The sequence below is a fragment of the Muscardinus avellanarius genome, assembly GCF_963383645.1.
Source record: "Muscardinus avellanarius genome assembly, chromosome: 11".
Classification (NCBI taxonomy): domain Eukaryota; kingdom Metazoa; phylum Chordata; class Mammalia; order Rodentia; family Gliridae; genus Muscardinus; species Muscardinus avellanarius.
Window position 1 is genome coordinate 86,701,936 of NC_137797.1, and position 13,553 is coordinate 86,715,488.

The following is a 13,553-nucleotide window of genomic DNA, read 5'->3' on the forward strand; positions in this document are numbered from 1 at the left end:
TGAGAGTTCTTGCTACTTGCTGAGATGTTCTGGAACTTGTGATCCTCAGTCGCCCAAGTACTGGGATTACAGATATGAGCCAACACGTATCTGTCTGTCTCTGTTTCTCTCTGTCTCTCTCTTTCGGTTGGTATAAGAAACACGGTCCTTTCCTTCGGAAACGGATGTATTTCTTGTCTTTCTCCCTCATGTAACCTTACAAAGATTTTTTACCAGCTCTTTGAGTGCCAATGAATTAATCCCTTTCACAGCAACAAATAACACAGCCCAAATAAACACAGTCCTACTATTGAGGGTTGCGGTCACCCCGTGGGCTTTGGGGCATTGCTGATCTTGGGGATTCTGCTCTGAATAGGCTGAGTCTCTGAAAAGGAAATGGTGATTTTTCTCCATCCTACTACGAAGAGCATCACCGAGGGGCAAAGACACCCCAGAGGCCGGTTTATTTGGCGATCCCACCAAGAGCGCGCTGCCCTTTTCCAGACACTGAAATCACCTGTCCAAGCTTGCCAAGTGCAGCTGGGTGCAATCAGCGAGGCGGGCAGGGCTGCGGGCGGACAGCCTCACTTGGCTCGCGGGGTCATCCCAGCCACCTGGTGCCCCGCAGTCTGCGCAGCCGCGGGGTGGCGACCAGCGCGGCGGGGGCGGGGCCCCAGAAGGGGGCGGGGCCGGCGGCGCGCGGCCTATATAAGCCGGCGGCGGCCCGGGCGCGCCTGGGTGCGAGCGGAGTCTGCGGAGCGTGCGGCGCTGCGGTCGCCGCGGGCCGGGACTGGGCGGGAGCCGGAGAGGTCGGGAGGAGGAGGCGCCAGCGCGGGGTGGCGCGGGTCCTCCTCCGCTGCCCTCCTGGACCCCGCTGCCGCTGCGGCGGCCTCGGAGGCGTGGGGAGGTGAAGCCGGACTTCGGCGGCCTGAGGAGTGGCCAGTGGGCAGGAGGGGGCTCGAGGGCAGCGGCTCGAGCTTTCCCCCAGGTCGGCCTTCCCGGCGGCCTTGCGGCAGTGGCCCGGCGTCCCTCAGGAGCGCTGGTGACCGCACTGTGGAGGTGCCCCTCGCGGGCCCCCCTGCGGGGAGCCTGGGCCAGCGCAGCCATGCCAGGGGCCCGTTTGCCCATGTTTTGGAGGATGCTCCGAAGGGCAATGGACGGAAAGCTCGATGTCCTCACCAGGGACCACTCGTGAGGGCAGTTCTAGGACTGCTGGAACGAACTCTTAAACTGGTTGGGTGCAAATGGTTATGGGTTAGGCTAAAAGCATAAGCGTAAATCAACTCGGGGTGCTAGCAGCCAGTAAGAATGAATACCTGGCTGCAAATATCTAGGAGAGGCGGACTTGCCTCTAGACCAAAGGGAAGTTAGCATTCTTGTTCGAGAAACTGCTGCTTCACGTAGAGTATGAGGTTGTTTTTTCAAGTTGTTCATCATTGAAATTGGGGCTGGGGTTAGGGATCAGGTAGAGTTTCCAATGGTTGCCTTAAAGCCCCAGTGAAGAATGAGCGGTGTGTGTGTGTGTGTGTGTGTGTGTTCATTTGACCATAGAGATGATTCAGAATGTGATATATCCTTAAGAGATGAGCTCGGAAGCTATTGCTTGATTAGCAGTTCTTCCAATGTGGGAAATCGAATTTCTGGAAATATCCTCTGTGGTGTCAATTTTGCCTATGTAAAGGCAATCCTTATCGGCTACTGCTTGCCGCTGATTACAAAGTAGTGGATGGAAATACAATCTCTGAAACATCACTAGGTTTTGAGCTCACTTCTGTGGAGGAGAATTTTAAGAAAGTGGTTGTGGACTTACTAGGAGAGTTAGAGCCTGGTTTTGTCCCTCTAGTTTACTTTTGTACTTAATGTTCTTATTTTTCCTTCCCCCCTCCTGCAGCCTCATCTGTTTCAATGGTGCAACTCTCTTCATCTCCTTCTGGTTACCAGTCACCTTCACGCCATCCAGAGGAGGGAAGAAAAGGGACTATGAAGTCAGCCAAGCCCCACGTGAACCACAGTCAGCCAGGGGAAAGCCAGCAGGCCTTGAGCCTCCTGCAGTCTCCTCTCCATTCTGCTGCCTCTCCTTCCCAGGCATATGAAACCTACATTGATAATGGACTCATATGCCTTAAACACAAAATTAGAAACATCGAGAAAAAGAAGGTAACTTTTTCCCCTTAGCCATGCACCATCTTAAATGAGGGTTAAATAGCTGACCCTTTCTTCATGGGTCTTCCTCCTGAAGATTTAACTAAGTTTGAGATTTCACTGACTGCAAACAATTAAACAGGCAGTTCTACACATAGGAAACATTTAGTTTTATTGGTTGACACGGCTGAATATTCTTCATATATGTATGCTGCACTTGAAATACTTGAAGAGTATCTGTTTCCGGTTGGATTAACTTCTGGAGTGTAGCGCTGATGCTTCTTTCCATAGGTGAGGAACGGCCTGATCTTGTAGCCGGCTTTCCTGGTGACTCTGCAGCATCTGATACTGCGGTAGGGATGCTGCAGTCACTGGAAGCTGTGACCACAGTGGAGCCAGAAGATGTTTCAGCACTAATTTTTGTGTTGCTAGGTATTGGTTTAAGATTGGTAGGTGAAAGTATTGTAGACAGCCTGGTAAAAACCCAGGGGTTATTATCAGTCTAAATTACAGTAAAGGCCAATGTATTAAAATAATTTCTCATTTCCTGAGTCATGTAGCCTGTGAAACAGTTGCTTTGTTGTGTCATGATTCGCTTCTGCTTTTGAAGGTAAGCTGAGTGATGAGCTCTCCAGACCTCAGTGCTTTTAAATATTTTTGTGTCAAGGCCTAACCAAATCTTAGGAAAGTTGCTGCTGATGGAGGGGTGGGAAGACTATTTTAAGAATCTGATTGACTCCCCACCACCACCCCTATTTAAGCTGAAAGATAGTGAAGAAGGACTGGTTACTAGTAGCTTCTCTGTAGCTGTCACTCTTTGACTTTTGAATGATGCAGTTGATCACAAGTGTGATAATGTGGGTGTGCTTGGGTCAGCACAAATTTCCTACCACTATGAGAACCAGTCAAAGCAGGACTGTGTGTGTAACAGGGGACTGAATGTAGGGGTGTTTTACCTCAGAGCTACACCCTTAGCCTTATTTTATATTTTGAAACAGGGTCTTGCTAAGATGCTGGGGGCCTCTCTAAGTTACTGAGGCTGGTTGCAAACCTGTGATCTTCCTGTCTCAGCCTAAAGCACGACTTATTAATGAAGATGGATTAATGGCTTCCCTCAGGTGGAGAAACTACATATATGTATGCCTACACTCTCTAGCTTAACTCTAGCTCCTCTTTAAATTTTCATTTCTTTTCTTTTTTTTTTTTGCAGAACTAGGGATTGAACCCAGAGGCATTCTACCTCCGAACTACACACTCATTCCTATTTTTTATTCTTTATTTTGAAACAGGGTCTCATTAAGTTGTAGAAGGCCTCACTAGGTTGCTGAGACTGGCTGTGAACCTGCGATCCTCCTGTCTCAGCTTCCCAAGTACTGGTATTACAAGCGTGCGCCACCACACCCAGCTAAATTTGTATTTTTGGCTGGGCGTGGTGTTGCATGCTTGTAATCCCCACGCTTGGGAGGCTGAGACAGGAGGATTGCGCAGGTTTGAAGCCAACTGTGCTGGCTTAAGAGACCCTATTTCCAAAAATAAAAAAGTATAAAATAGGTCTGGGAGTGTAGCCTGGAGGTAGAAGTGTTTCCAGGAACCCCAATACCACACAAAAAATTATTTTTATTATTATTTTATTATTTTTAGTGCTTGGGATTGAACCCAGGGGCATTCTACCTCTGAGCTATGCCCCAGCCCTATTTTTTTTTTTTAATTTGAAACAGGATCTCATTAAGTTGCAGAGGGCCTCACTGCATTACTGCATTAGGTTTACATCATTATGGAACCAGTAAACACAATTAATTTTCCTTAACTATCAAGGTTAATATGAAAAATATCTTCAAGTTGTGGCTATAGTGCTAGGAAAAAATCTTTTACATTTGTTCTTTTGTTGGGAAGTTTCCTGCTAAGAAAATGCCACATAATTCAATAGGTCACTAAACTAGTAGTTTAAGCTTGAGGTAAGAGCAGAACTTTTCAGTCTCAATACCATTGACGTTTTGTGACAGATAATTCTGTGTTGTGAGGGGCTATCCTGGGCATTGTGGGAAGTTTAGTAACATCCTGGCTTCTACCCAAAAGAAGCCGGAAGCACTGCCCACCTCCCTTCTGACTCCCCAAGTTGTGGTAACCGGAAATACTCCAGACATGGCCAGAGGTCTCTGCGGGACACAATTACCTCTGAACGAGCACCTCTGTCTTGGAGGTGTATAATTGACTGGACAGGTCCTGTGTGTTGAGAAGTATAATTATAAACAGAATTCATTAAGAGAAAAAGGCTTTTTAAAGGTCCCAGAGCCCAGGAGTGGTGGCGCATGCTTGTAATCCCCATGCTTGGGAGGCAGAGACAGGAGGATCGCGCAGGTTTGAAGGCAGCTGTGGTGGCTTAAGAGACCCTGTTTCAAAAACAAAACAAAACAAAAAAAAGTGTGTGTGTGTGTGTGTGTGTGTGTGTGTGTGTGTGTGTGTGTTTGGTAGTGTAGCCTGGAGGTAGAAGGGTTTCCAGGAACCCCAGAACCACCAAAAAAATAAAGAAATAAAGAAATAAAATAAAGGTCCCAGAAAATGAGTTACTTATAACTGGCATACAGGCTAATATCAACATATAGACTGGCTAGTAGTGCCTTTGTCCTGGATTTAGTGTGCTCTGTGTATTTTACCAGGCTGATATATTTCTTCTCATACGAAGGCTTTGGCTGTCACCTCCAGGACTTTGATATTCTAATAATCTAGCACCACACTGTCCTTTTAAATCCCTTTTTTACAATTAATTATTGCTAATCACATAAAAATACCCTAACACTGACAGATGCTTCTTTTTTGCACAATTTTGGGAAACTTTGATAGGATCAGTGCCTTTAAATATGATGATGACTCTATATTCTTACCAGCTCTACTATGGTCCTTTCTCACAAACTGGCCTTATCTGTCTGAATACTTATTGCTGTTACATGGGACATCAAATCTCTAGGGATTTAGCCACATAACCAAAAAGTTATTCTTTTAAAACTCCCTATTCACCCGTGGTGGAAACTCAACCACCTAACCCACTTTGTCACTCAGTAAACAAATGACTAGTACCTGGCCTCATGCCTGCAATCCCAGTACTTGGGAGGCTGCGATGGGAGGATCTCAGGATTGAAGCCAGCCTCAGCAACTTGGAACCTGTTTCAAAATAAAAAAATAAAATAGGGCTGGGGGTGTAGCTCAGAGGTAGAATGCCCCTGGGTTCAATCCATGGTAACAAATACACACACATACATACACACAATAAATAAATAATAAAAAAGACTCGTACCTATCTCAAAGTTGTGAGAATTTAATGGAAGGGGAACACAAAGCAACGGCCCCACTGCCGTCACCACCAGAGAGGTCCCCTACTCTACCTCCTGCAGGGGGCATAGACACATGGTCGCTATGTGTAAGACGGTCTCACCTCATCGGAGCACTTTGCTTATGTGATTGTGGGGTGACACTGGTGTGAGTCTGTTGCAGTAGCTGAAACACTAGCATCAGCACCGCGGCTCCAGTGGCATGAGCCTTTGGTATCAACCTGCGGAGACTGCTGCCCCAAAGTTAACTGTGTTAGTAATCATGGTTGCCGCAGGTGGGCACCTGAACAGTTAGTGAGCAGTGGTGAGCCTGTGGGCCACTCTGTGGGACGATGGAGTGGCTTCTGGGAGCTAGAGACCAGTCCCGCTAGTCTGCTTTTTCTCCCTGACTGGAACACATCCACAGCTGCTGTCTGCCTGCAGCAAAACAGTATTCTTGCAGGCAGACAGCTTATTTCAAGAACTTAGTTTTCAAAGGGGATAATTTATCGTATTGTTTCAGAATTTTATAGCCCATTATAGCAGATCGTTTTTCTTTTGTAGCTTAAACTGGAAGACTATAAGGATCGCCTGAAGAATGGAGAGCAACTTAATTCAGACCAGTTGGTAAGTGGCTTTTGATTCTGTCATACTTACCAGTTTCCTCTTAATAAAACTCTGAATTTAGAGGGACCAGAGACTTGGTAGGACAAAAAGGAGTTAGAATCTGCTGGATTTCTGTAAAGACTTTGTCATTGTCTGTTACACTTATATATTTGGCTTTATTTCTGTGGAATGGGTAAATGGTATAGATGGAATATAGGTTATGTAGGAGTGAAAATGTAAACTAAGTTCCCAAATGATTTAAATTTATTTCAGGGTGGGCTGAAGGAGCAGAGAAGGGAATACAGTGGCTTTCAAGTCTCCACTGGTGTAATCTAAACCTGGCATCTTTCTGCAACAAAATGTAGAATAGTATTGCTGTGGCTCGCTCAGATTTCTCTAGTTGCTTCTCCTTTTCTTTCCTGGTTTCCCCTACTTTTTCATCCTGGGTTGCCTTAGCCCCTGATAGTAGCTGTTAGTAGGCATGTTTATTTGATAGATACCGGTGTGTGTGTGTGTGTGTGTGTGTGTTGAAATTGGGCCCTCATGCATGCTAAGTAAGTGCTTTACAACTGAGCTATACCTCTGGCTCTGATATTGGGCCTTTAAAAAAAAACAACTAACCTTACTGTAAATATTAAACTATTCACAACTTTTTAAATTGCAAATTCTATTGAATTTGTGAAGGAGTTTCTTGTAATATGGAATGAAAAAAATGCTTTGATGCTGCTCACCATTTTGACGTTATCACTTCCCTGGTTAAGAAGGGACAAAGTTTACTGAAAAGTTATGTGATCAAGCCTATGCATCTGTTGCCGTTTTCAAATAAAATTTTTGATTGTGTATCATAGATGATGGGATTTAAGGACTTTTCCCCCTCTTGTCATATTGAGTCTTTACTGATCCAGAATTTTGTTGTTCTTGTTGGTGTGTGTGTGGGGAGGTACTGGGGATTGGACCCAGGGGCATTCTACCTCCGAGTTATACCACCAGCCCTATTTTATTTTTATTTATTTATTTATTTTGGTGGTACTGGGGTTCCTGCAAACCCTTCTACCTCTGGGCTACACTCCCAGACCCATTTTATATTTTTTAAATTGTAAACAGGATCTCTTAAACCAGCAAGGCTGGCTTCGAACCAGTGCGATCCTCCTGTCTCTGCCTCCCAATTGGGATTATAGGCGGTGCCGTCACACCTCACTCATTAGCAGCACTCTGATAGCATCCTTACAGGTTTTTCTGTGTCACACTTTCTTCAAGTCTGTTCTCAGCCTAGGAGTCTCAGTGATCCTGTTCAGATACAAGTTAGAGGGTTATTTCTCTGATTAAAAGTCCCTATCAGTTTTAATCAGGGTGGCAAAATGTTCTTATCGGGGGCTACCATGTCCTAAAGAAATGCTCCCTGCCTGCCTCGCATGGTTACCGCGTTTCTTGTGCTGCTGTCCCTTGCTAGCTGCATTCCAGCTGTCTGGGCCTCTTGCTGTTCTTCATGCATCCCAGCCACACTCCAGGGCTTTTGCACACATTCCTACTTCCTACAGTGCTCTTTCTCCAGATGCAGACATGGCTCAAATCCGACCTCCAGCTTCTTATCTGACGGTCACCTCAGGAGGCCTGTCCTGTTCCCATTGTCCTGTACTCCCCTGTTCACATATCTTAGCTCTTTTCTGGTTTTATTTTTCTTAGAAGTTATTTTTCTTAGAAGTTAGCTGGGCACAGTGGTGTATGCCTGTAATCCCAGTACTTGGGAGGCTAAAATAGGAGGATCGCAGGTTTCAGGCCAGCCTCCCTCAGCAAATTAGAGACACCCTGTTTCAGAACAAGATGAAAAAGGTTGGAGCTGTAGCTCAAAGGTAGAATGCCCTGGGTTCAGTCCTCATTACCACAAAACCAAAACAAAGCAGGGCGTGGTGGCGCACGCTTGTAATCCCTGTGCTTCGAAGCCAGTCTTGCTGGCTTAAGAGACCCTGTTTCCAAATAAAAGTATAAAATAGGTCTGGGAGTGTAGCCTGCAGGTAGAAGGGTTCCATCCCCAGTACCACCCAAACAAAACAAAAAAAAAGGTGCCGGGCCTTATGGCTCATGCTTGTACTTGGGAAGCTAGACAGGAAGATCACAGGTTTATAGCCAGCCTCAGCTACTTAGGCCCTCCACAATTTAGACCCTGTTTCAAAATAAAGAATCAAGCCGGGCGTGGTGGCGCACGCTTGTAATCCCTGCACTTGGGAGGCAGAGACAGGAGGATCGCACTGGTTCGGAGCCAGCCACGCTGGTTTAAGAGACCCTGTTTTCAAATAAAAAGTTAAAAAATAGGTCTGGGAGTGTAGCCCGTGGGAGTGTATCCCGGAGGTAGAAGGGCTTCCAGGAACCCCAGTACCACCAAAAAAACCCAAAACAAACAAACAAAAAAAAGAATAAAAAATGGGGCTGGGAGTGTAGCTCAGAGGTAGAATGCCCCTGGGTTCTATCCCCAGTACTGCAAATAAAGAACAAACCTATTAAATTCATAGAAGGTGAGAGTACAGTAGTGGTTATCAGAGACTGGGAAGGGAAAAGATGGAGAAAAGACAGTTAATAGGTACAGGAGTGCATTTGAATTGAAGGAATAACTTTTTGTGTGTGGTACTGGGGGTACAACCAGGGGCTTTTCTACCTCTAGGCTATGCTCCCAGAACTATTTTAAATTTTATTTGGAAACAGGGTCTCACTAAGTTGCTGAGAGCCTCACTAAGTAGCTGAGGCTGGCTTTGAACCTGGGCAATCCTCCTGTCTCAGCCTCCCAAGTGTGGGGATTACAAGCGTCACGCCTGGCAAAGGAATAATTTTAATGAGCTATAACATAGGAAAGTGACAATAATTAATCAGCCCCTCCTTTCTCTCTACTCACTACCTCTCTCCCTCCTCTTTTTCTTTTGTACCTCTGAGCTACACTTTTCAGCTTTCTCAGTTTTTGCTTTGAAACAGGGTCTTGCTAGGTTGCTGGAGGTTTCCTCACGTTGCTGAGGCTGCCTTAAATCTGTGATCCTCTTGTCTTAGCCTTAGCAGTACAGGGATTATAGGTGTGTAACACAATGCCCATCTTATTTTTTATTTTTGAAACAAGTTCTTACTAAGTTGTCCAGGCTGGCCTCTAATGTGAAATCCTTCTGTTTCATCTTCCCAAGTTTAGAGATTACAGGTGTGCATCACTGTGCCTGGTTTAATCTGAGCCTTTTTTTTTTCTTTCAGAACTGGAGATTGAACCCAGGGACATTCTACCTTCAATCTGTACCCTTAACCCTATTTTTTTTTTTTTTTTTAGTCTTTATTTTGAAAGAGGGTCTCACTAAGTTGCAGATGGCCTTACTAAGTGGCTAAGGCTGGCCATGAAGATGGGAGGATCGCAGGATCCTCCTGTCTCAGCCTCCCCAGTACTGGGATTACAAGTATGCACCACCACATCTGGCTCAATTTGAGACTTTTTTTTTAGGTACTGGGGATGGAACTCAGGGGGCATTCTACCTCTGAGCTATATCCCCAGCCCTATTTCTTATTGTTTATTTTGAAACCGGGTCTCACTGAGTTGCAAAGGGCCTAAGTAGCTGAGGGTGTCCTTGAACCACGATCTCCGGTCTCAGCCTCCTGAAAGCTGGAATTACAAGCACCTGTGCCACCACACCCGGCTCAGTCTGAGACATTTTGAGTATAATGTCAGCATTAAAAGAGTTTCAGATTTTGGAGCATTTGGCATTTTGGATTTGGGGATTAGGGATATTCAGTCTGTGTATGATTATATGATTCTGTTGAAATGTTTTAAATTTTGTTCAGACTAACATATTTGAATTTAAGATTATGTTCTGAACTACTTTTTATTTATTCAACAAAATATATTAAGTACCTACACTATGAAGTGCGGCTTAACATTAGATTTATAACTGCCAGTGTGATTCTTACATTCATGGAGTTTATAATATGATGAGGAAGAAGTAGGAAATAAAGCCGGGGGTAGTGGCGCATGCTTGTAATCCCCGCACTTGGAAGGCTGAGACAGGAGGATCACACAGGTTCAAAGCCAGCCTCGGCTCTTATTGAGGCTCTCAGTAACTTAGTGAGACCCCGTTTCCAAAAATAGGTCTGGGAGTATAGCCCAGAGGTAGAAAGCCTCTGGGTTCCACCCCCAGTACCACACACACACACACACACACAAAATAAAGTAGGAAATAAATAATACCTGGGGCAGGGTGTATAGTCAGTGGTGGAATGCTTACCTAGTATGTATGTGTATAGCTCTAGATTTGAGCCCCAGCTGTGTGTGTGTGTGTGTGTGTGTGTGTGTGTGTGTGTACCCTTCTTCCACACCCAAATATACTTCCATATATATATATCCCCTAGCAATATATGTATATTTTTCCATATATGCATATATATAATTATTACAAGATATAGGTACATTACGTATGTATGTTGGGTCTGAAGCAAAGTTTAGGCTGTATGACTGTATGACTAAATTGAACCATTAGCTGAGATACAACTATATTAGGCAAAAGTACAGAAAGCAACACCTGTAATCCTAGTACTTGGGAAGCAGAGGCGGAGGATCACAGGTTCGAGGTCAGTGGGCAGTAACTTAGTGAGTCTGTTTCAAAATGAAAAAAAGAGCTGGAGTGTAGCTCAGTGGTAGAATACCCCTGGGTTCAATCCCTAGTACCAACAATTACGGGAAACAGAACAGACCCCTGAGGATATCTTCCACTTAATGTTTGTATAATTGTAGATAAAAATACTTACAGTGTGATTATTTTTAATTTTTTTTATTGGTGCATTGTAGTCATATATCTTAATGGGATACAAGATGGTAGAGACATACATGCACACATCACCCATTTAGCCCTTGCCCAATTTCTGCCCCATTCCCTCCCCTTCCCTCCTTCCCATGCTTGGCTTAGTGATAGACATTGATGTGTTTGTTTAAGTACATCTTGTGAATTAGAGTTTCCATCTTCCTCACTCCCATCCCCTCAGATCGCCTTATTTGCTCATCTGTAGAATCTCCTTCTTCATGTAGAGTTCTTCCTATAGCTCATTTCTCCCTAGCTCTCACATATTAGGGAGAGCATCCGATTTCTTATTTCTTGTGACCGACTTATCTCACTTAGCATAATGTCCTCCAGTTCTATCCATTTCCCTGTAAATGATGTAATTGTGTTTTTCTTTATGACTTAGTAAAATTCCATTGTGTACATATCCCACAGTTTTGTAATCCGTTCATCTGTTGATGGACATCTTGGCTATTCCCATAGTTTGGCAATGTTGAATTGTGCAGCTATGAACATAGACACGCATGCATTAGTTTGGTAGTTTGGTTTCTATTTTTGGGGGTAGATACCCAGAAGTGGTATTGCTAGATCATATGGTAAGTTTGTTCCCATTCTTCTGAGGATCCTCCTTACTGTTTTCCAAAGTGGTTACAGTAATTTGCAATCTCACCAGCTACAGTGTGATTATCAGGAATTCTGTCTTCCAAAAATTCTTGTACCATTTTATATTAATACTGATAGTACATGGGAATTTCCATTTTCCCATACCTTTATAGAGACTTAGTGTTATCAGGCACAGTCCTCACAGCTTCATTGAGGCAGGATGTACAAACTGTAAAATAAGCGAGTCATAAGTGTGTAATTCAGTGGTTTATAGTCAATTTGTAGTTACGCAGTTATCACCACAGTTCAGCTTTAGAACATTTCTCTTACCTGCTCAAGTTCCCTATTGTGCCCTGATTTATTTCTGTCTCTATAAATTTGTCCTGGATATTTCACATAAAATAAAATCTTTTGCATCTTGCTTTTATTTAGCCTATTATATTTGATTTTTGTCTGTGTCATCATTTGTCAGTATTTAATTTCTTTTTATTGTGACCAGTATTCCATGATATGGACCCATATTTTGTTTATCCATTTCAGTTGCTGGATATTTGGATTTTTATACAAATTTTGGCCTAGTATAAATAATCCTGCCAGGCGTGGTGGCACCCATTTGTAATCCCAATACTTAGGAGGGTGAGACAGGAGGATCATAGGTTTGAGAACAGCCTCAGTAAATAGTGAGATTCTCATCAACCTGTAGAGACCCTTTTTCAAAATAAAATAGCCGGGCATGGTGGTGCACGTTTTTAATTCCGGATTTGGGAGGTGGAGACCGGAGGATCGTAGTTCACTGACAGCCTCAGCTACTTAGTGGGGCCCTTCAGGACTCAGTGAGACTCTGTTTCCAAAAATAAAAAGACTAAAAAAAAAAATAGGACTGGGGGTATAGCTCAGAAGTAGAATGCCCCTGGGTTCCATCCCCAGTACCGCAAAAAATAAATAAAAATAACAGTGGGTATAGTTTGAAGGTAGACTGTCCCCCATGTTCAATTCCCAGTACCACACACAAAAATAAATAATCCTGCAATTTACATTTACCTGTGTATCTATTTCTGTGATACTGGGGATTGAACCCAGAGGCATTCTACCTTCAAGCTACATCTCAAGCCCTATTTTATTTATTTTGAAACAGAGTCTCACTAAGTTGCTGAAGTTGGTTTCAAACCTGTAATCTTCCTATCTCTGCCTACCAAGTACTGGGATCGCAGGTTTGTGCCACCACACCCAGCTACGTACAGATCTTTTTGTGGACATATGTTTTCATTTCTTTGGATGATATCTGAGAGTAGAATATTATACTATTTTAATTACTTAGGCTTTTTATGTTTCTCTCTGGTTTGGGAGGTTTCCTATCTTGTTCTATTTCAAATTGACCCGTCTTCCATATCGATTTGAAATAAATTCCTGTGGAAAAACCCCACTCCTTTTCTAATTATCTACTTTGTTCATCTGTGAAATCTTAAAAAAACTTTAATTTTGAATGTTGCTTGTTACTCCCACTACATTATGCCCGTCACTGTGTCTGCTGTAGGTGACGTTCACACACGTGACACCATGTTCTGACTGTTCTGAAGCTGGTTGTCTGTGTGGTACTCACTGCGCTACTTGTGTGATACGTATGAATGGTGGGTGCATGCGACAGAGCAATCCCATTGGCCGAGTGCTCTTCAAACCCACAGGCTTCTGTGACCCTGAATTTATAGATAGGGTAGAATTAGGGCTCTTATTTCTAATATTTCTCTATTTAAGGAACATTATTTTGATATATTTGCACTTAGGTGGTTATAGAATTGAATTGATGTTTTTTTTTTAATCCTGTGTGGTAGGAGGCTGTAGAAAAATATGAAGAAGTGCTACATAATTTGGAATTCGCCAAGGAGCTTCAGAAAACCTTTTCTGGACTGAGCCAAGATGTGAGTATGAGTATTCTTTCTTGGCTTTTTCTGAAACCAGTTTAACTACTGATCTTGAAAAAAGCGTCGGTGCCTAATAATGGTGTTCACTTACCATCTGTCTAACTTTTGTGGATACTGCACTAGGGATGAGAGGGTGAGGACTGCTGATTTTTCCCCCCAGATTTCTAGAGTCTCAGGGGAACACAAATGACATCTGAAATATGAGA

The 13,553-nt window shown here is 43.7% G+C and overlaps 1 protein-coding gene across 13 annotated transcripts in view; it reads left to right on the forward strand.

Moving 5' to 3' along the window:
• Nucleotides 1-1,808: 1,808 nt before the first annotated feature.
• Nucleotides 1,809-13,553, forward strand: part of CAPRIN2 (caprin family member 2) — a gene marked incomplete at both ends in the record, with an annotated part of 57,358 nt that continues 45,613 nt past the window's right edge. For 7 of the 13 annotated variants that reach the window (XM_080706202.1, XM_080706207.1, XM_080706212.1 and 4 more), the window contains 3 exons: nucleotides 1,885-2,136; nucleotides 5,991-6,053; nucleotides 13,258-13,344. In XM_080706202.1, the coding sequence (XP_080562328.1) occupies nucleotides 1,885-2,136; nucleotides 5,991-6,053; nucleotides 13,258-13,344 (402 nt within the window). Of the gene's footprint in view, nucleotides 2,137-5,990; nucleotides 6,054-13,257; nucleotides 13,345-13,553 lie in introns of all 13 variants that reach the window. The other 6 variants (XM_080706208.1, XM_080706210.1, XM_080706214.1 and 3 more) reach the window with 1 other exon arrangement.